Genomic DNA, 21,594 nt, shown 5'->3' on the forward strand with positions numbered 1-21,594 from the left:
GACCGAAGTCTAAGGAAGTGGCCCCATTGTAAGATGGAGATCGTCCATCATGGAAGATTTATATAGCTTACTATGGAAAGAGGGAAGAAGGCGGTTACCCATGGGGAGGTCGGAGGTGAAGAAGGGGTAACACCTTGAGGGAGGGAGATAAAGCAGGTTATAAGCTCGGGTAGAATGTAGATGAGAATATTTTCAGAGTCATACTGCTGTTGCTCAGTCGTCTTACTGAGGCACAGGCATATCAGGGTCAAGTACCTCATAAGTATGGTTGACACTCTCGGCAAGCAGTGCGCCCTCCTCCTTCTCCTAGCGTGCTGGGGTCTTGTCAACCTCGTACGCCACGAGTATGGGTAACAGTGAGTGTAGCATCCGTCGCGACTAGGTTTGACGACCGGGGCAAGAGTAGGGATAACGACAACGGCAAGAGTGAGGTTGACAACGGCGGTGAAAGTAGGGTTGGCGGTAGCGGCAGCTCGACTCCGTAGCTGACGCTGTGTATTGATCAAGGTAGTATGGAGAAGAGACAACGGGATCGATGTACACTTACATTTGATGGACGTATTTTTTTCAATCTCTCCACAGTGACCGTTCGACCGAAAAGTTCAAACCCGGGCGGTAGTACTTCAAGTGCCACTGCGTAAGCAGGCCTAGTTGCGAACACCACGTTGACGACTCCGCCGTGCCTTAATGCTCGAAACCTCGGGTTGATTGGAGACGTCCAGTCAAAGAAAACGTCACTAGTAGCCGCGCGCGCGACAAGAGTCCCAAAAATTGCCTCCACTGTGTCGTGATCGCCAGTGAGATCGGCATTCGTCAACGTCAGAACTTTTCTGCGTTCGAGGCCCGTTGAGGCTGTGGAAAGCTTGGGCGTCGAGGGGTCTGTTATTTGAGGCCATTCACATCATATTGATGTGATCATGTTAACCTTTAACGATAGCTTAAGGAGTTCAGCGCTTACTTCCCTGTCGACTAGATTCCGATCAACAGCTTTAGCTTGATGGTGTGATTTTCGAACTGAAAGCCAAAGTTACGAGTGCAGGATGTGTTGTAGAAGTAGAAGTAAAAGAATGCAGTCGAATATAAGCAGGGTGAAGTCCATGTCATCATCGTCGATGGAATCTGTGGGAGAGGGGAGAAGGTGAAGATGCGCAGGGCAGAGGCCGTTCCTTCTGCTGAATGTAGACTTTGTCATTGAGTCGCGGGCCACCTACTCCCCACCTTCCACTTACCTTACACACTACGGTGTTAATGTTAATTTGACGGCAGGTGCGCCCCTCCATCTTAAATCTTGGCCTGATATGGCAGATGAATAGCCTTCTTCAGTTGGGATTGACGAGAGTCAGAGGAAATTCGCCATCAATAATTCGCGTCAAAGAGAAAATAAAACCGGTCCTATTTGCATACGTATTGACCATATAGATTGCTGCAGCAAAGGCCATGTAGCCAACAGAGCAAAATTCGCAGATATCCCATTCCAAAACATCAGCAGAAGGTACCTCTGCCATGCGTCCCCCTTTCTGGGTAGGTAGGAAGGCAGGCAGGCGCTTGATTGGAAGACAACTTCCGCTTAGATAGTGCGCTACTGCTTGACGTCCCTCAGTGGCTCGCTGGAGGGCAAGGATGCTTTGCGATTGGAAGATAGCTCTTCCTCTAACCGCTTTAAAACCTCGCCCCTCTAATCTCTGTACTCCACTGTTAAGGTTTCATTGTATCCGTCGGGTCGATTGTCTCTCTGCACCGACATAAGGTAGCCCACCGATGGATCCCTCCAAGTCTAGGGCCTCGAATCGAACCGAGAACGAGGCACCAGGCGTGGTCAGAGTTGGCGATGAGGCGATGAAGATCTTTCTTATTGACTAGTATACCAGCCTTAGTTGCATACCTCTGAGGCTTGTTGGCTGGGCATGCTATGATTCGCCATTGTCAGCGTTGTCTGGGTTGCCCAGGCGTCTTGCCTACAGTATTGCCAAATTTGTGGTGCCGTTTCTTTGGCACAAAAAACATGAATCATTCACATGAATCAAGTCATTATACTGAATGGAAAGCAACCATTTATCAGTCTCTGGGAGTCGGTGTTATATGTGAGAGGGCCTATACCTCTCAATCTCGATACTGATTAGCTACTACGGCAGAATAGTGACATGCTGGTGACTGTGCTGGCACCAATGAACACAGCCTGAGACAGGATCTCAAATCATCACAACTATATAATTAAGCAACGCTTTGTTAAAGCTACCGGTAATCAAGTACCAAAAACGTTTGTGGGAGAGAAAGCCAAGGATGAAGAGGTGGTCTAACTTCAAATTGGGCTTGAAAATCTGCCCGCCGTCCCCAATGAACATGCTTCCGTCGCTCTCAAGCTAGATATGCCGGGATCTTAGAGATGGTATAGCCTACCTGCTGTGTTCAACATTTTGGATTGCAAGAACTTTTACCGCTTGAGTCCTTTTCCCATGTGCAAACTAATTTCACCATGCAAGCAATCCCGCTTCTTCATCCATACTTCGAGGTCTGACACCCTTCTCCCTCTTTTTGTGAGCACTACCCATATTCCTCCATGGGTTCTACCCTTAGACTTCGGCCTTCAAGCGTCGTTTTTGCTTCGGTAGCTGGCGTCTCTGACGTTGTTGTCCTGCGTGAGCATGATGATGATACCTGGGAACGGACTTGAGTCCCAAGCGATGAAGTATCACATTGAAATAATGACCGACCCAGCACCCGAGTCGGGCCATCCAGAGACGCATTATATCAGACCCGTCTTCTACTTGCGTGCTGACAGGCTATCGACAACGGCAGATATATAAGAAGTCTATGTCAATGCCCAAGCATGACTAAGTAAAGGTGCTGTCAGCCCCGCGGTGGACGTTAAACTCGAACACTTCGCGGGCGTGAGAGCGGACACAGCCCGCCTCCCCATACACTCAAAATAATGAAATTGGGATCAGTTATAAGATCATAGTGAAAGTTTAAAAAGCATGCATATCGCAAAAAGGGATTGGTTGCTTTAGCTGCTTAAGTCATTTGGCGATTTTGACTCTATGCCAGTGCCAGCAGATCTCAACCAGTGGCGTGATGACATAATCAACAATGACCACCATCAGGTACGTACCTAGCCGAGGGAATCATCAACCTCTCTCCATTGGCCTTGTCTTTGTGATGATGGCGTGCATCAATACCTTCCATACATGTAGGTGAATACGCGCTCGTTTGCAAGATCAATCCTGGCCATAACTTCCCATTCCGTGTAACTGACACGCTACGACAAGAAGCAGCGACGCGGCCTTGGCGATCAGATTTTATCAAACATTTCACTTCAACTGATTCGACTGGCCGAACACCTCATAATGGCTCTCAAGCTCCTGTGACGATTCTTGTTCACATCTCACTCACCAGACCTTACCATCGCAAGACATCAACTCTTCAGAACACATCGGAGACAGGAGACTTCAAAGAGAATATAGAGGCTATTCGACAATCCATGCCGCCGGACTCTCTTCACATGCCATGTCCGACCTGCTCCAACTGATACCTGACTTCCCTGTTAGGCAGTTTGCTGGACTGTTGCAGGCTCTGGAACGCCATCAGCTTTCCGTCACAGATTTACTAACTCAGGATGTCGTTGACATGGGCAAGCGCACTCAACTGCCTTTGCTTGACATCAAAAGACTTTGCGCTGCCGTCGTCGATGCCCTCCATCGCGACTTTGGCTCTGCCAACGAGCCGCCAAAGGCTAGCCGGTTTCTCAAGCGCTCTCTGACGGATCTTGAGAATCAATGGTCTACCATTAGCACTCTAGACGACACTCTTGACCGAGCTTTGGGGGGAGGAATCCCAGCCGGCTATGTGACCGAGATCACGGGCGAAAGCGGCGCTGGAAAAACGCAATTTCTGCTATCCTTATTGCTGGCCGTTCAATTGCCGCCGCCGTATGGCTTAGGGCGCCCGGCTATATACATCACAACAGAGGCTCAGTTGTCCACCAAGCGTCTATCGCAAATACTGTCATCCAATCCGCGGTTCGCAGACCTCTCACCGGAAGACAAGCCGTCTCTAGACGGTATCCTCAGCACTTCGACACCTGACCTTGAGTCACAGGAGCACATTCTCCAATTTCAAGTCCCCGTAGAGGTTGAGAGGCGGAATACTGGACTCATCGTCTTGGACTCTGTCGCCTCTAACTATCGAGCCGAATTCGAGCGAGGGGCTCTTGGTAATCATGGGTCAAATATGGGAGCCCGAAGCAACGAACTCACGCGACTTGGAGCCTTGCTTAGAGAGCTGGCCCAAACATACAACTTGGCTGTTGTTGTCGCCAACCAAGTCGCGGATCGCTTCTCCAGTCCTTTTGCGCCCGTGGCGACCCCTAGAGCGGCGCCCACGGCCGCTGCTCCGAGTTTCACCCAGGAAAGCCCACTGGCATCGCGGAGCAGAGGGCTGAGAGCTTTCTCACCGTCGGCGGTCGAACCGACATCGTCCATAGCTGAACATGTTCGTTCTAGTATGCCTGAACCTCCTGGCCTGGATGACTTCGGCCCGCCTGCGCCTCCCGCGCTCGCATTTGACCACCAGCAACGATGGTTCACGGGATGGGGCGACGATCCGTTTGCAGACTATGGGCTCAAGACGCCCAGTCTAGGTCTTGTGTGGTCAACACAGATTGCGTGCCGCATCGCGCTTTTCAAGAAGCCCGTGTATGGAGTGCATCGGCACATAGAAGATGAAGCCGATGATCGGGGCATGCCGGCGCTCAAGAACTGGCGACGATGGATGAAAGTGGTCTTTGCTCCTCACTCGAGAGCTACGGGGCAGGGTCTGGATGGCGCTGTCGAGTTTTCAGTGACCATGGCTGGACTGAAAGCTGTGACCAAGAAAGAAGCCGATGACAACTGAAGCGGCAGCTTCTTTACAGACTTCGATATCATGAGTAGTTTCTCTAGTAGAGGGAAATTGACTGATCGGCAGTCAAAATCGACAATCTTACTACTCGCAGGGATAAAATTGTCACGTTGATGCCTGCCGGTCATCATCATTCATCATTTGAGGCCACTCAATAGTAGTGTAGCCATCATCATCGTACAAAACAATGGGAGTAGAAGGTGGTGCGAAGTAATAAGTCAAGGGCAATTAGGACTCCTATCTAGCGAACTAACTTTCAGGAGGGAAGGACAAAGAGATTCATCACCTTTGGGGGTGGCAGTGCTACTTTGGAGTTCCTTTTCTGACAATCATCAGCCGTGTCATATATCAAAAGGGAATGGAAAGTCAGCCAAGGTCTGCACGTGTAAGTAGATATGCGGGATGAGTGAGGTTGAAGACCTGAAAAGCTCCACATGAACCGCAGAATGTGGTGTCTTGGCACCAACGGCCTCACCCCCAGATAAAGGGATACCTGTCAAGGTCACTGCTCTGGGGATACCCGTATTGCCCAAAACTTGCTTTATGTGGCAATGGCTCATGGAGCAAGGGTATTAGGAGATGATAGAACCGGAATTGATGGTAAGAAACGAAACAAGCTTTCCAACGTTGAGAGAGCCCCCAGATCAGATACTACCCGACATTTTGAAAGGAAACTTTTTCGCCGCAGGTCGCAGCTGCTGGCAGAGGCGTTTCATGGAAGACAAATAGCACTTGACCCCCTGATATTAAGGACTGCAGGAACGAGGACGGACCCCGGCACCTGCTTACGTACTGCATCCGGAATCCGATGTCCCAGAAGTAGTGTGGAGGCGCAGACACCCGACCTGGAGGACGCCACTGGATAAGGACAGGCTCAACATGTCGTCCCTGCCTAGGTTGCTTGTGTGCCAGGTGCCTGCCTCCCCAAGGTCACAGAGGTGTCTGAACAGCCCCACTGGAGCCGGTCCAGAACACTAAGAAGATGTATCACGTGCTTGATCCCGTGCCGTACTAGCCTCTCCAAAGAGTTTCATTCGTCGGTGACATCTGACTGCCCAGGTCGACGTGGGTCCTTTTGTTCCTCCCGCCAGGCGGTAACCCACTGGACACTGCACAGGACACAGGACTCTGGGCACAGGACACCGAGCACTAAGGTAATCAGAGACTGGCACCTGACTGGTACTCTGTACACCGCGCTAGAAGCCTTGACGTAGCAGCAGCCTGCATTTACTCCGTCCGACTCCTACCACCTCACTTGACCTGTCCTGACTCTGGCTTTGTTGCTTTCACAACCTGGAACCTCAACACGACACCACCGAAATCCATCAACCTCCCAACACCTACACAACGTCCATATAATCGCCCAGCGCGCCTATATTCGCCGCGTCTCTCGATCCCTACCAGCCTTGATCAGATCCCCCGCTATTCACAATGAACCCCGAGTAGTACGTTGCCTCAACCGCCTCCTCCGCCTCCTTGCCTTGCGAAACGAGGAATCCTCGGGAGTCGCCGCTAAGCTGACCTTGTTCTCTCTCACAGAGTCTCCCCCCCTCATCGATATCGTCTTTTCGATCTTTTCGCTGCCATGGCGCGCAAAGCGCGAAAATCGCCGATATGATTTAGGTTCGACACCGATACTGACCCGACGCCAGGTACGACTACCTCTTCAAGCTTCTCCTCATCGGTGATTCCGGTGTTGGAAAGTCTTGCCTTCTGTTGCGATTCGCCGACGACACATACACCGAGTCCTACATCTCCACCATCGGTGTCGACTTTGTATGAAATCCCCCACTCTGCCGACGCTGACCGATCGGCTACTGACGATAAACCTTAGAAAATCCGCACGATAGAGCTCGATGGAAAGACGGTGAAGCTGCAAATCGTGAGTTGATCCTGGTGGAGAATGTTGTCGAGGAAATGAGGCTGTCGCAAATGCTGACATTTTTATCTACTTGGTAGTGGGATACTGCCGGTCAGGAGCGTTTCCGCACCATCACTTCCTCCTACTACCGTGGTGCCCACGGCATCTGCGTCGTCTACGATGTCACCGACATGGACTCTTTCAACAACGTCAAGCAATGGCTCCAGGAGATCGACAGATATGCCACCGAGGGCGTCAACAAGCTGCTCGTTGGCAACAAGAGCGATATGTCCGACAAGAAGGTTGTCGAGTACACCGTCGCCAAGGTCAGAATACCCCCGCCGGCTGTTGAGGCGACACATTGCCCGACAACTCCCACTCGGACTGTAAAGTTCTTTATTTTGACCATCGGTTTGCTAACCCTCCAATAGGAATTCGCCGACAGCTTGGGCATTCCCTTCCTTGAAACTTCTGCAAAGAACGCCAGCAACGTCGAGCAGGCTTTCCTGACCATGGCCCGCCAGATCAAGGAGCGCATGGGTAGCACGACCGCGAACAACACGAAACCCTCCGTACAGGTTGGCCCTGGCCACGGTGTCTCCTCGAACTCGGGAGGTGGCTGCTGCTAAATGTATCGTCCCTGATTTCTACGAAGCCCGCTTTCCTTACCTGTGTTCTATGGCATTTTACGGATTTTTCTCGGCGGAGGGGATACAGCTGGGCAGAATGGGCGAGGAAGGGAATGCACAGCTCATGACGGTGTAGGGATCACATTTTGGCTCGGACGATGCTGTGTCGTTCGCTTTTCTCTCCTTCCGCGCAAAGGCTGCTTTCCATACTTCTACGCATAGATGAGTGTTGGTTTGGTTCGTCCCAGCTCCTTCGCACTGCACACACACACAATCGACACAAGATACCTCTGTAACTGGACCCATGGCGTTGTTCACGGCAATTCAGAAGCCAGACTCTGGGGCGTTCAGTGGGAGACTTCTAGGGATCTCACTGAGCGCAGAGAGAATAACAAGGTCAACTCGATGTGTATTACAAGCGTAGGCTTTGTTTTGCCGGCGTATCGTGTGCTTTGCAATCAAGCTTGGTTGGCCAGGGGGCGAGCACATAGGCAACGCAGCGGGCCGTACGTATGGGTGTCTGCGCGCTGGTTCCCAGCCACATGTCTTCTCTTTTTTTGTTTCCAATCCTTGGCGGCTGCTGCTTTTCTGGTAGATAGGGTCGAAGTAATGGGCAAGTGACGTTTTCCTTCTTGATATTGCGGCAATTGAGGGTGACGATTCCGTTTGTTTCCCAATTCATGAAAAGCATCCCGCGTGAGGTCTCAGCCTGAACCAATCTAGGCGTTTGCCAACCTAGTCAACGAGCATTTGCATGTCGAACGAGAGTATGATGGGCGGCGCATACGAGGGTTTCGGATCGACCGGTCATCGGGCTCGCCTCACGTTCGACTGTTTGCTCCGTTCTTCCACCTTCTTGCGTACCTGGGCAGTTGTACTACAAGATAGCGTTAGATTTTACTCTCTACGAATCACTTGGAAGTCAAACCAGGAATTGAACCTACTCCCCAAAGTTAACATTATTGGTTTCCTACCATACATTTCAATCAGTATCCCTTTCACTACTCATATCACAAGTACTGCCCTTTCACATCAAAATTGTTTTTATATACATAGGAGAATATACTCTAATAGATAGTGAATGGGTGTGGCCCATGATTAAGGGGGGAGAGAAGGGTGTTACCCCTTAAGGAGATAGGAAGTGAAGAAGGGTTGGGGACGGGTCACAAGTACTTTGCCCGGGCGTCTTTCCAGCTCTCCGCTTTGGTATCCTTCAAGCGGAGAAGTGCCATAATGAGATGGAAATACAGAAATCGTGCAGCCGGTCGCTTGTCGTTGAGGAATACCAATTCTCTGTCCTAAAGACCTCTAGCTATGCGAGGTCTATCCCCGCCAGGTGTGGAGATTACGTCGTGAAGGGGGTCATCTTCTATGCCCTTGTCGAGGATGTCGATCTTCCATCGTTTGAGTGGCTTTTCTTCCGGATCAACAGGGACAATGACTAGCTTATAATGGTTGAACCAATACTGGATCAGCGTCGAAAGTGAAAGTGAATTCACCGGCCCGCTCGATTCGCCCGTTCTCTCACGGAAAAGGTGATCCAAGATCTCATGAGGTACGTTCGAGGAATACGGCACAATGTTCGCAGCGGCATAGCGCTGAGGCAGGGGTTGAGCATGCTCGTCATCTGGTGTTTCTTCTAGATGCGTCCACGAGCCGGTGGCGTGACACCAGCAGTGTTCGTAGGATTCGGCCAAAAGATTTGCCATCTCGGTGTCCGTCCTGGAGATTTCTGCGGCCTGGTATTGGCAAGATTGCCCTCCGTAGTACAGCAGAGCTTTATCGCGGAACCAGTTACTGATTCCCAGGGACTTCGTCTGGTATCTATCAAACCTGCCGTAGTAGGTCTCCATACCCTGGGCTATGGTCCTGGCACAAGGTCCCCAGAGGCTCGCCACGTTGAGATGCTCGATAATACGGGACCTCTTCTGGAACACTGTTTGACCCAGGGAGTCTCGACACCTTTTCAATTTGGTACATTCCTGCGCCGCCGCATCGCTGTCGATTTCTGCGGATGTTTCCCGAAGAGCCGAGAGATCTTCTTCGATTTGGCAGATCTTGTAGTTCAGATCGAGCCCACCGAGACGCGCCATCGGCACATCGATGCCTTCTCCCTTCAGGCGAGAAAGCTCTGGTCCCTCGATGTCTTTGAACTCGTCGAGTATCTTGTCCAAGTGTACCAAGGTTTGACGGGTTTTTTTCTAGATCCTGAGACAATCGGGCAATCTCAGGGTGCTGTTGGATGCGGTGTGGGATGTTGTTGTCGGAGGGGGTACCCGCCGGTATGATGTCCTCGCCGAGGTCGTTATAGTCTCCTAGTTGGCTCATCTTGTTGGTCTCGTCTTAAGTGTTGGATGATGAGTGTTGGATGATGGATATCGGTTGTTGAATGTTTGGCTGATTCTCAGGGGGGGAGGGAGAGACTTCGGGGTCTTGAATGCAGGCAAAGGGCAAATGGAGATGGATCTATGGCGATTCTTGGAGGCAGCATATTAGGTTTTGTGGTTTCCCTCGACTTCCAAGTATCTTGTTATCAAAGAAAATGAACTCTTTGTGAGTCAGAAGTACCATCAAGGGTCACTTGGAAGTTCTCTCCAGTCTCCTCATACTAAATTTATCACCTTTAACTTAAATCCAGAAGGTCTTACACCTCCCTAATCCTTCATATCAGCGTTGTATTCAAATATTAATGGAAAACTGAGATAGATACATTCGAAGCCATGTGTCGTGTAAGAAGGTGGGGGATTCTGGAGATAATTTTGGTGGGAGAGCTCAATGGTGTTGCTGGACTTTTGAGCCGGCGTGATAATGATGTCCAGGACTTTGGTGCGTGCCCAGATGTCTTTGTGTGCAAATGCGCAACGACTTGGTCAGGCCAGATTTCAAAAGCAGTGAGTTGTTCTGGATGGAGATGTCGAAGTAGTCCGAGCTACTGGCAATTACGACCATGGTCCTGATGTTATTCTGTCTCACTTGATGTTGCAGCATCCGTCGAGGCCTCTACTTTGAACGTATAGTCCCCTCGAGAGGTCCGACACAAGTCGGTTATTTGATACCTCAAGGTGCCACCATCACTGACGCGCCAAGTAGGCGAAGTATCAACACCAAGAAGGAAGAATGCAGGCGCTCTGAAAGTTTCATTTCGTATCTATGGGAGATCTGTCCCTGGGTATTGTCCAGCCAAGACTACAACTGAAAGATCGCGCATATGACGCGCTCGGAACTGATGATAAGAGCAAAGAACAAGATCATCGATCTTGAAACCGAGCAGCAAGTATCCATCCATCTCTCGGCCCTCTGCCCCATTTCCCCCTTCGACATGATGTGGCTCTTCTTCTAACATGATGCAACACCTTATGCCATGGTGTTGAGACTGATAATGAAACGTCGTGATGGGGTCATTTCAAAGAAAAGGAAAACAAGATGCAGGGCCGAGCCATTTAGCCCTACAGATACAAGTAACGGTACAAAGTCACGGAGTGACTTATCAAGCTAGGCCGAGAAACTTAAGGGCCTTGCGGCTGTTTCCCTTCCGGACCTGGTTCTTCTTCAAGAACATGGGCATCAAACGTCTTTCCTCGAGGTCTAGATCGCTCTCGTAGTCCATATCGACGGTTAAGATGGATGTGGCATCGCCGACGCTTTTTCTGTCGCCTCGTCGTGACTTGAATCGGCGACTCATGATTGTTTCTGCGATGGAAGAAGGTCGGGCTGAAGTTCTGATAGAGCCTGATGCCCTGTTCACGGCCTTGCGACCACTGGTGGATGGCGGAGACATCGGAGGGCTCATCGAAGCCTGAGGGAATGCCGAGAAGTTCCCGGATTGCCGCTTGCTCTTGACACTACTCTCTTCAAGCTTCTTGCTTTCTTCAGGCAAGTAAAACTTGGAGATGTTGATCAGAGTCTTCCAGATGGTGGACACAAAAGTCGCAACTTCCGCCTCTGTTGCGGTGGATGCGAGGAGAAAGTTGGCCTTGGAAACTGCCAGCCCATCTCGCGAAGATGTCGATGCGGCAGATCTCGATCCCTTGGACTGGAGTGAGCTTGAGCTCGATGCCAAGTCACTCACAGTAGGAATACGTCCCAAGGAGCTACCTCGAACATGAGTGAAGGGAAGTGGCTCCTTGGCCTGAGCATCAATGACTTGGGCAACTTTCATCAAATCGACGCCGACCAACTTCTGCAAAGCGAGGATGGTGGCAAGATGATCCGGAGGGTAGTCGAGAATCAGAAAACGGACTTCGGAGTGCGCAGCAAAGAAAGTCTCAAGATGAGGAATGATAAGCGTCGCCAGAAGATATGAGTTGGTGAAAGGGTTGTCTTGAGTCTGGTTGGCCAGTGGCTGTGCGGTGAAGGACTGCATCGCGTTCGCAATGAGATATCTGAGAAGTTTCGTTAGCCAAGAGACGAAAAGATCACCCAAAGAAATGAACTTACCGGAAATCCAGCCTGCCAGTCCTCGAAATGCCGCTCGACTTTGTGCCCAACTTCTCAAGCTGGCTAGTTACTCCAGAGACAAATGTTTTCTTGACTCCACGTTGCGCACCTATGGCCAGGATTTGGTCTATTCGGTGATTGTCTTTTCTTGGACTTCCACCAGGCTCAACGTCCCGGAATATCGGCTTCCACAGTGCGTCCATCTCGGGAAGCAACGGAAAGTTGAACTGAGAGAACCCTCTTCCCTTGGGTGGGAAGTAGATGTTAAGCACTGATCTGAGGGAGTTCTGCATGGCTACAGCCGTCTGACCGTGCACGGCGTTGAAATCGTGGAACTTATCCTCCGACTCGGACACCGTGGGCGGAGGCGTATGCGCAGGCGTAGGCAGAGCTGATCTTATCACAGTCCGGGTGAAAGGCTGGACAGGCTTCGCGGTGTAGGTCGGACCCTGGTAGGAGAAAGGGTCGTACTCTTCTGTGCTGACCTTCGTCGTGGACGTGAACTGGGTGACTTCGGGCTCGGCCAGTTGCCAGGTTGGAGTCTGCGGGGTCGATCTGTCACCATCCGCAGTAGACGTGCCGGAGGAAGCAGAAGAAGGCAGTGTAACAGGATAAACACCTTCTCTGAAAGCCTTGATCATGTATTCCAGGATTGGGTCTGGACTGTCGTCCTTGAAGTGAATGACTAGGTCCTCATAGAATGGCAGTACAGGTCGGAACGGCGTCTCATTCAGTTCGACATCTTCGGCATCGGTTCCTCTGTCGACATATTTCGACCTAGACTTGGTATGCTTACGTTTGCGCAGTCTCTTCTCGGACGGTGGAGGGGGCGGCAATGCCTTGTTGACTCCCTTGTTTGGTCGGGCTGCTTTGACATAGATTGTCTTCGGGCCTTCGACGCGCTTAGCGCTACTTTCGCGTTTTTCGGCGTCTTCGATGAGTTCAACTACCGACACAGGGCGACCCTCGGCAACCTTCTCGGCAGTAGTCTTCTCAGCGGAAAGCAACAAGTTCTCAGCGGAGGGCTTCTCATTGTGAATTTTCTCAGCAGCACTTTGCTCCTTAGGCTTCAGCCGCATGAGAGTGTCTCTATAGCGAGAGTTGCTTCGATGGAGATGGCTAATCGACTGTGACCGCTTCAAAGTCCTGGAAGAGGCGGATGACTTCATACGGACGAGTGAGGCTTGTTCGATGTATATTGGCTCTGTCGAACGGATGCTGAAGACGTCAGATCTGGGAGATGCCACGTCGAGAAGGCCAGGAGCGTTAGGTGAAGAAGATGAGAAGACATCATCCCGCTCATATGCCTCGCCCACACAGCTCGGAGACCGAAGTGGAGCAGTGACGATGGGTTTACCGTCACTATCAAAGCCTTCACCGGAGACTCTTTCAAGCTCGTCGAAATTCGTGATGGCGAGCCTGGGTGTTGGGCCATGATGTGGAGTCGTAGCCTCGACTTGCCCCTCCTCCTTGATATGATCTTCACTGAACTGGCCACCAAAGACGTAGAAGGATGCCATATCACCAAAGGTATCGGCGAAGCTATACATGGGTAGGCTCATGCTTCTCGGGCGCGGACGGCCGGCGGGAGTGGTGAGATCGATGTCGCTGGAAGGCTGTAAGTTTGCAGTTTCCCGGTCGAGAGCATCGGCAGCACGCATAGCTCTGGTGATGGGGTCTTCGCTTGTTTCCTCCGAGGTATCAAGGAATGAGCCGCTTGAGTTGGCGGGGTCCTCGAGGCCGGCAACGCCACCTTTAACAAGGTCATTGAAGATTGCTTCGGCTTTGGATATATCCCCCTCTGTCTCATTCCGAGAGATGGCTCTGATGCAGACCGTCTGCGCGCTGGGCGTACCGCCATTCATGAAGACCAGTCTCTTACGCTTGGGGTTCGAATCCTTCAAGAATTCCAAAGCGGTGTCCCTTCTCTTGGCGACAGCATTGTGAACTCGCCTGACAAACTTGCGCGCTTCAAACGGCTCATCGGGGTTCTCGGGTTCGAGGAATTCCTTGACGCTGGGAAGGATGGCAATTTGCGATGATATAGGTAGAAGACGGAGCTGAGTCGAAACGAGGTCATGGGGACCCTCGAAGGCAACGAGGCCGCCATGGTATTCAGCAGGCTCGGCCATTGGGAAGAGTCGTCCAGGGAGATGAAGATTGATAGAGGCGTGAAGTTCGCGAACGAATGAGCTGATTATGAATTATGTGGTAGTCGCGGAGAAGAGGTGAGATGAAGCGTTCAAGTAACGCAATTGAGTGTATTCGAATGTCGGAGAGGTCTTGCTAGCGAAGTGAAGAAAACGTCGATAAAAGGCGGAAGGTGTGAATCAGTGCAACCAGTTGCCGATTCTCCCACGTTGGCCAGTTTCGTCCAAGTCAACAGCAAGAGCAGTGACAGGCCGAAAGAGAGAAGAGAAATTGGGATGCGAAAAATGGAGAAATCCAACGGCCACCGGGCGGGAAAAGTATGATGGGCAGACCTGGAGAGAATAAAGAGGTGTAATGGAGTAGGTGTAGACGTAAGCGCGGCCGGCGGCATAAGGGCCAGAAAAGGTGGCTTGGCTCTACCGAGTCGATGTTCCTGATTTAGGGAGACAGGAGAGAGTAGCCAAATAATTGGCGTCTCCAAGCTACGCCCCAAGTCGCTAGTCTGGTTGGCAACGACGCAGTGGCTTCCCGGCGAGAAAAAGGGGATGCGATGTGGAAAGAGTGACCGGATGTCTGGGACGGGATGGTGCGGTAAGCTTGAGGCCTTGTTGGGGTTGGTTGCCTATATGGAAAGATGCGTCGTCTTGTCCGGATGAAAGAACGAACCAACCAAATCAAGACCAGAATCCTCAGCCGAGCATCTCATGATCAAATTCCAGTCGTAGTGCAATCCAATGGTGTGCTGCGGCCTGCCAGTGTTGATTACCTTAAGGTACCTCACATTACTGACCACCTGAGGAAGGACTGGCTGGGGCAACGGAAGGTGGCAGACGGCAAGAGGCAGGAAGCAGGAGGTATTGTCGAATGATTCCTGAGGTTCAATGTAGGTGACCCTCGTGACGCCGGAACGCTGGATGCAGAAACGGAGGCGCACCAAGAAATGGAATTGAAAAGGTGAAGACTAAACGGCGCGTCTGCTCTCGGTGTGGGATATCGGAATCCGTCTTACTTCGCCCTTGGCCAACGCTCACTAATGAGCTAGCGAGACCGCGTGCGTTCATTAGTAAGACGGTAGCGTTCAAAGACACTTCAGGTCGAGATGGGTGACTGGTGGTGGCAGGTCTGGGGCGTTTAGTCGAAAGGTTTACGCTACTTGCTACCACCTACTTGTCTACGTAGAGTTGGAGGCTTGGGGCAAGCTCCTCGGCGCCTTCTCCCTGGTCGTTACTGAATGGCTTGAGACTAGGACCCAAATCGATAATCCGATTTGACCTCAGCGTCGGGTGTCGCAGGAGCCAGTCCGTCGGCGTTTCCAGCTTCGGGCAACAATGGCAGACTGCTTTGGCAGTTGTGCAGGCCGCCGTCACTTGCATCATTGATCGGCTAAGCCATGTAGCCGTTTGACGAACCTACCTACCTACCATGGTAGACTCGTATCGCCGGTATCAGTATCTGGACGTTGCAACTGCGGGCTGCTAGCACGACGAACGAAACAAGCGAAGCGAATGTAACACAGAGTCTGCGAGCACTCTGGGCTGACAGCTTTCTACACAATATCTTAAGGCAAGACTAGGTTCCTTGCGGGTGCGGTTGCGACGAGTCTGTGTCGGACAAACAAAGTTGGCCAAACAATAGCCTCCATTTCATCCAGGGTGAACGGATCGACCTACTGCGTAGGTGAGTGAGTGCGAGGCAAGGGTTGTATTCATAGTCTGAAGGGACGGGCATAGTTCCCCATCGAATGCCGTCCCATAGTGTCCGCAAGGCAAGATACGACCCATGCTCTTTGCAAGACCACAGGGCAGCCCGTGCAATAGAGAAACAAGAGGGAAGATCGGGAGGTTGGATGGCTTAGGAGGCTGGAACAAGGGACGCCTGGATGCGGCACTTTGCGATGATGGATGGCGTTCCTTGTGTCTGGCCACTCAGCTGGAGGAGGGTGTGGAAAGTGGGTCTACAAGACGGCGGCTGGCGGGGGCCTCACGGGTGGTCCAGGGTTCAGGGTTCATGTTAGGCTGGCAAAGCGTGGACGAAGCAGGGGCTGTGGACAGGGGTACATGTACTCGAAAAGAAGCCTTGCCCTTTTGGGCGATCGACGACAGGCCTGCTTTTAGTCGGGGAAAAAGGGCCAATCGGCAAGGCAGGATCTGCTCTGGCTGTTTGCTTCCTACCAGTTCCTGCTTATTTTCACACTGCTTACGGAGTACCTTTCGTTCATTTCTCACCAAAAATTCCAGCGAAAGATGCCTACAGTAAGGTAGATTCTCACACTCTTTTGTTTGCACTTCCGCCCCCTGCGTCCTGCCTTTGCACGACACACACGTGTCTGCAGGGAAATCCTGTTCCTGCATAGGCTGCGTGACAAGGGCTGTAGCCTGTTCGTCCGGAAGCATTCCTCGAACCTCATCTCACCTCTACCTGTCATATGGGGTTTGACAAGCTTATCACGAGACCTGGTCCTTTGCAAACGGCCGCTGTTCGAGTGCCGCCCATCGCCACCTTGAGTTTCCTCAAATTGGGCAAATTTTACCATCGATAGTACAAATCTCGACAGAGTTTCACGTTGGAGCCCCCTTTGTGTGTCGCAGAACCGAGGCACTCGCCCTCAGATCCCCGACTCGCGCCACCAATCCAACTCTATCCCGCATAGTTGCTCCCTAGCCAGAACTCTGTGCCATACTGCGTGTATACGCGCTCCTCTTCACTCACCATCTCCACACGCCGTCGCAGTCTACCCGAGTTTTTCGCTCTTTTACGAGCAACTAGGTTGGCCAACCGTGTCACGGACACGCGTGCAGTCCACAATACGAACAATTGCTATCGGCATCAGGGAACCAGCTTCTTGCCACGCTATCAGTCTATACTTTGGCATGGAGGGATCACTAGGACGCATCTGAGGAGACAGGCTTGCCGAGGCAGACACTTTACGACACCAGACACTTTACGACACCAGACTCGATACAAATTTTGCACGGACTCGTCGCTTTGCCTTCAAAAAATGCGCCTCGATTTTACCCAGCACACATTGAGAACCGTGGTTCCAGCAACGTACCCGCTCCGTTCATAAATGATGGGAATGCAACGGATACTGTTAGACTTTATGTCCTGGCAAAGAGCCATTGGCTGTATGGACATCGCTCTTCCTTGGGCGCCAACAACATGCTGCATAGGCGCCAATATGTCGAATTTTGTCATCCATCAGACTTATTATAGCGCTCTTAACCACGAACCTGCGCGCGTAACATGGACTTTACAGAGATAGGTACACCAGAAAGCCCGAGCCCGGATGTTGTCCGACGTTGTACGAAACGACCAGCATACCAGCTCTGGATGTGCTCATACAAAAGCATACCAAGTTACCTCGCCATTCTAGGATGCAGCTTACTACTTCATTACCTACCTTGGGCATGTTCTCAGGCTCCTTAACTTTTTGGAGCAATCTACTCTCTGCCTGCAGCCGTCCCACACAAATTGCTTTTTCGTGGGCAAATTGAAGAGGGATCTGCCAGCCTTGATTAGCGCCGCTCCATATCCCAGCTGGGCAGCAGATCGATCTTCGATAATCCACAACGCGGCGTCTCTGGGGCCTATCCCGTGTTCTCGGATCGCCAGGCAGTACGTTGCTCTAAACTTCTAAAGGGCTGATCCAGCCAGGCTTTGAGCGTTCCCCACCACTACTGTATCGTTTGCCCTTTGAGTCAGTTCCTGCAGTAACGGGATGACTTTGTCATCAGAGGGAGCGGTGAAGGGCTTGAAACAGACTAAATGCGGCCTTTGTTGTACGGCAGACAACCTGAATCGTTGAGACGGCGGCCACGGATCACAACGTTGCCTCGATTGGGACCACGCCAACCGCCCTAGACTCTTCGATATTCCCCACCACGTTTGCATAAGCTGTGTCTTGCATCACCTGCAGCATTTGGTCTTTATGTACCATTTTTTCTGCATGATAATTGTCCGGCGGCTCACAGACTGCGCTACACACGTACCCAGTGCACACGTATACACCTTGAATGTATTCGAACGCGTCGTCGCGAACCCGCCGGCTGGCACCAACGATTTAGACAAGACGTCTCAATAGACGCGTCGTGGACCTTGAGAAGTAATCAATGCGTTTTCCACTCAGCGTCAACATATCGGCTGGGACCCATCAAGCCGAGGCCACGGAGCGGCTATAGATGAGACACTTTAGCCGCACTTGGGGAAGCCTAGATCCCTGATCTGCCCGTGCGGTTTGATGGGAAATGTGGAAAACGAAGAAAGAAATCTCCCTTCGACGTCTGTGTTTCATCTGTTGGCAATAGCGAGACCTTTACAAGGCCACCTGTTAGTCGACCCAAGGACGTCTTTACATGCTGTCAAAAGATTCAAAGTTCGAGATTCCCGCGGCTCTTCTGGTCGCACAAGCCCTTCCGCCGGCAGTCGTACCCCTGATCCGTACGTTGATCGCGGCCTGCTTGAAGAACAGCCCATAGTTCCCCAATCCAATCCAGGATTCCCTTGGATGGACAATTCAGCTCAAGCTTGGCTGCATCGTGGTTCTGGCCCATTGCCACTTTTTATATTGTGATAGGCGAGGGTGGCAGCTAGGCGATCGCCGCGTTTCGGCAACCTCGCATGCTCGCACGGGCTGGCAAGCCATTGAAGCCACTAATTTCTGTTAGCTATCTGAGCAGATGTGCTTGAATACGATGCCAGTCTCTCCACCAGCCACGGGCATGCAAGTGGCACTTGCTGGCGTGAGTCTTGGGGATCGGCCATCATCGTGGACGACCTAGTATGGCGGGCCTGGTTCGGAAGACTGATCCGGGTGACCGGGCCGCTAGATAAGTGCTGAGCACAGAGGCAGCTCCCGCATTCTAGGAACACGGATGAAAACATATGCGGAATTGAGGACGGCGTTTGAAAGGTCGTTGTTATGAAGTACTCTGTATACGAGCATGGTACGCCAGACTACGATGATGACCATCACATATCACGGCAGCTCCCACAGAGCAACACGTGGAGCCCACTCGAACGAATAATCATAGTCAGTTTTTCCTTGGTGAAATCGGCGACATCCAAGCGGACAAGATACGCCACGGATCGACCGGCTGCATGGAATGCCGCAGATGTCGACATGCACTGCATCTCCCGTTGAAAGAGAACAGCAACTTAACTCCGAGAAGGACGTTGATTCCATACCCTCGGCAATCTCAGGTGAAATTCAGAGACCCATGTAAGATTCTGTCCGTTTGCCACCTCATCCGAACCGTTGATGTTTGCCTGTATAGCTTTGTAGATGTGATGCCGCCAATATGCCACTTCCGATAAGAGACTCCCCAACAATAGCCATTGCCTCGGGCAGGCCGAGACACTGATGGCATTCAGGCAGTCTGGATGAGGCGTTACTGGTGAGCAAACGCGCGCGACATTATACTCTCTTCGGAAGTACAGTATCTTTGACTGGGGGAAAGTGATAGGCCAAGTAAACGAAGCAGCGATAATGCCCAACATCAGAGACCATCAGTGAACGTCAAACTACATAATTTTGCTGCCTCCATCTAGCCGTATTGGAGGTCAGGATGAAATCTTGGGATTGAGTTGATCGAAAGCCTATTGAGTGATGCCCTCATGCAGGAAGGAGCAAGTCTCAACATCTCGGGCTTGGAGCACTCGATGCGAAAACGGTTTTTGGCTATTCGCATGTCCTGATCTCCGCTCCTTCTACTGAGGTCGTGACGTGAAGCTTATGATTGCATCACATTGGCAAGCTCGCCAAGCAGACGAGGGTGACGTGAAGATCTGATGGCAACAGAATGCGAGCCAGATCGCGATGCCATTCCATCTCATTGACTAGACTGTACTTTCTAATCATCCTCCATCAGCGCAGCCAACTCCGCTTCCTCCTCAGCTGTCATCAAAGGCTCCTTATCATCATCCTTCCTCTTCTCCCCCTCACCCTCTTGCCCATCAACAACCTCGGACGCAGCTCGAATCTCCTCGACCGCCGCATCCAACCCCTTACGGTCAAGAGGCCACGTCCGCAGCGTACAGTCGATACCAACGCTGCACAGCACATCCGCCGCCGCCGCCGCCGCCGCCGTCGAAGAACCCCGCAGGACGACAAGATCGGTGATCTCGTCAAAGTGCGCGTCGAGGAGGGCGTACAGCTGGCCCGATGTCCGGTCCCAGACCTTGATGTGCTGGTTGATTCCCGCCGTGACGACCCAGTCCGGCGTGAGCGCGACGGCGCGGACAAAGTCGCCGTGCTCAAAGGCGTCTTCTGCGGAAAAGGCCTTTTCGCGGAGGAGGCATTTAGCGGTGCCGTCCGCGCTCGCGGTCCAGAGGTCGACTTCGTCGCCGGTGATGTCGAAGAGGACCTTGTACACGCTCGTCTCGTGTTCTTGGATCGTGAGCTTTTCTTCGCCCGCGGCGGCGGCCTTCTCTCCTCCAGCGGCAGGGGGCTGGTCAAAGGGAAGCTGCGCGTACGAGTCGAGGCTGATCTTCCACCGGCGAATGTGCGGATCACTGCTGGCGCTCACAAGGACGATCTCGTCCGCGGTGCTGAGGACCGGGTCGATGGCGAGGGACTGCAGCGACATCATGGTCGTGGTCGGGTCCTGGAGAACGTGTAGCTTGCGCCCCGCGTCGGCGTCCCAGACGATAATCTTCTTGTCTGCACCGCCGCTGACGAGGATGGTCTTGTCGCCGAGGCGGCCGCAGACCAGAGCCTTGACGAAATCGGAGTGGCCCTCATACTTACGGCCCGGTCGGCGCGTTGTGGCATCCCAGGACCAGATTGCCTTGTCCCAGCTGCCTGCGAAGAGGGTGTTGTTGGATGCGCCGCCTGTTGCGAGGCATGTTACTGGGACGGAGGGGCCGGTGTACTTTGCTGTGGTGGTTCGTGTCTGTGATGTGGTGAGCCCCTGATTTCGAGATGGGCACTATCTCACTACAGCGCTCTGATGGGATGGAATCAAAGAGGCCAGGGGCGAGAATCCCAAGAGTCATGCCGCAGGTATATGAGAGAATCTTACCTCGATGTTCACCTTAGATACCCTTCCACCAGATTCTGCGACGAAGACGGAGTTATTGGACTTGGTATCCTTGGTGACGGCCAAGAGCTTGGAGGGCATGCGCAGCGGGTTGCCAAACGTGTTTCCCTCCTTCTTGACACGCTGCTGGCGCTTTTCTTGCTGCGTGCTACATAATTGTCAGTCATTCTCTTGGTAGCCTCGTTCAACGTATACTTACTCCGTCTCGAAGAAGTTCTCTTGGTTGGTTGACTCCATGTTGAGGGGTATTTCTCACGATCGCCCAAGTCCTTGAACCGTTCTTTTCAATAACTGTAGGATAAAATACGTACAATGCAGCTCAACTCAGTCTTGGTTAAAGATACGATAGTCGGTCAGAAGGCAAAAAATGGGCTTTGGGAATTTTGATGCCTAATCTAGGTAACTCTTCGGATCGCCCACTTTCACTCACAAGCTGCATTTCTCATCAATTCTGATGCCTGCGATGCATTTCTGTGAAAGCAGTGACAGCCCCCCCACCTGTCACCAAGTGGTTGAGGAAGAGGATCAGACTGAAGAAGTACGTACCTGGCGGGGTTCTATTAATGACCCCTGTCCCGCGCCT

The 21,594-nt window shown here is 52.0% G+C and overlaps 7 protein-coding genes across 7 annotated transcripts; 2 read left to right on the plus strand and 5 right to left on the minus strand.

Annotated features, from left to right (window-relative positions):
• Positions 1 to 222: 222 nt before the first annotated feature.
• On the minus strand, positions 223 to 661 carry CCOS01_02871 (uncharacterized protein; the record flags this gene model as incomplete). Its single annotated transcript, XM_060451058.1, has 3 exons — positions 223 to 306; positions 372 to 491; positions 548 to 661. Coding segments are annotated over 3 exons (318 nt in total), but the record flags the coding sequence as incomplete, so codon positions are not given.
• Positions 662 to 3,504: 2,843 nt separating this feature from the next.
• On the plus strand, positions 3,505 to 4,890 carry CCOS01_02872 (DNA repair protein RAD57; the record flags this gene model as incomplete). The annotated part of the gene is made up of 1 exon (XM_060451059.1): positions 3,505 to 4,890. One exon carries the CDS (start codon positions 3,505 to 3,507, stop codon positions 4,888 to 4,890), a length of 1,386 nt encoding a protein of 461 aa, XP_060317324.1.
• Positions 4,891 to 5,775: 885 nt separating this feature from the next.
• On the plus strand, positions 5,776 to 7,386 carry CCOS01_02873 (GTP-binding protein ypt1; the record flags this gene model as incomplete). The annotated part of the gene is made up of 5 exons (XM_060451060.1): positions 5,776 to 5,780; positions 6,549 to 6,672; positions 6,731 to 6,778; positions 6,856 to 7,143; positions 7,189 to 7,386. The coding sequence occupies 5 exons, from the start codon at positions 5,776 to 5,778 to the stop codon at positions 7,384 to 7,386; spliced, it is 663 nt and encodes a 220-aa protein (XP_060317325.1).
• A 1,298-nt stretch (positions 7,387 to 8,684) lies between these two features.
• CCOS01_02874 (uncharacterized protein) lies at positions 8,685 to 9,714 on the minus strand (the record flags this gene model as incomplete). Its single annotated transcript, XM_060451061.1, has 2 exons — positions 8,685 to 9,532; positions 9,567 to 9,714. The coding sequence occupies 2 exons, from the start codon at positions 9,712 to 9,714 to the stop codon at positions 8,685 to 8,687; spliced, it is 996 nt and encodes a 331-aa protein (XP_060317326.1).
• Positions 9,715 to 10,873: 1,159 nt separating this feature from the next.
• Positions 10,874 to 13,955, minus strand: CCOS01_02875 (uncharacterized protein; the record flags this gene model as incomplete). Its single annotated transcript, XM_060451062.1, has 2 exons — positions 10,874 to 11,768; positions 11,824 to 13,955. 2 exons carry the CDS (start codon positions 13,953 to 13,955, stop codon positions 10,874 to 10,876), a joined length of 3,027 nt encoding a protein of 1,008 aa, XP_060317327.1.
• A 1,588-nt stretch (positions 13,956 to 15,543) lies between these two features.
• Positions 15,544 to 15,702, minus strand: CCOS01_02876 (uncharacterized protein; the record flags this gene model as incomplete). Its single annotated transcript, XM_060451063.1, has 1 exon — positions 15,544 to 15,702. The coding sequence occupies one exon, from the start codon at positions 15,700 to 15,702 to the stop codon at positions 15,544 to 15,546; it is 159 nt and encodes a 52-aa protein (XP_060317328.1).
• A 4,121-nt stretch (positions 15,703 to 19,823) lies between these two features.
• CCOS01_02877 (WD domain-containing protein) lies at positions 19,824 to 21,248 on the minus strand (the record flags this gene model as incomplete). The annotated part of the gene is made up of 3 exons (XM_060451064.1): positions 19,824 to 20,864; positions 20,994 to 21,159; positions 21,211 to 21,248. 3 exons carry the CDS (start codon positions 21,246 to 21,248, stop codon positions 19,824 to 19,826), a joined length of 1,245 nt encoding a protein of 414 aa, XP_060317329.1.
• Between the last annotated feature and the right edge of the window lie 346 nt (positions 21,249 to 21,594).

This window comes from Colletotrichum costaricense (genome assembly GCF_030867565.1).
Source record: "Colletotrichum costaricense strain IMI 309622 chromosome Unknown Scaffold_3.1, whole genome shotgun sequence".
In the NCBI taxonomy this organism is placed as follows: domain Eukaryota; kingdom Fungi; phylum Ascomycota; class Sordariomycetes; order Glomerellales; family Glomerellaceae; genus Colletotrichum; species Colletotrichum costaricense.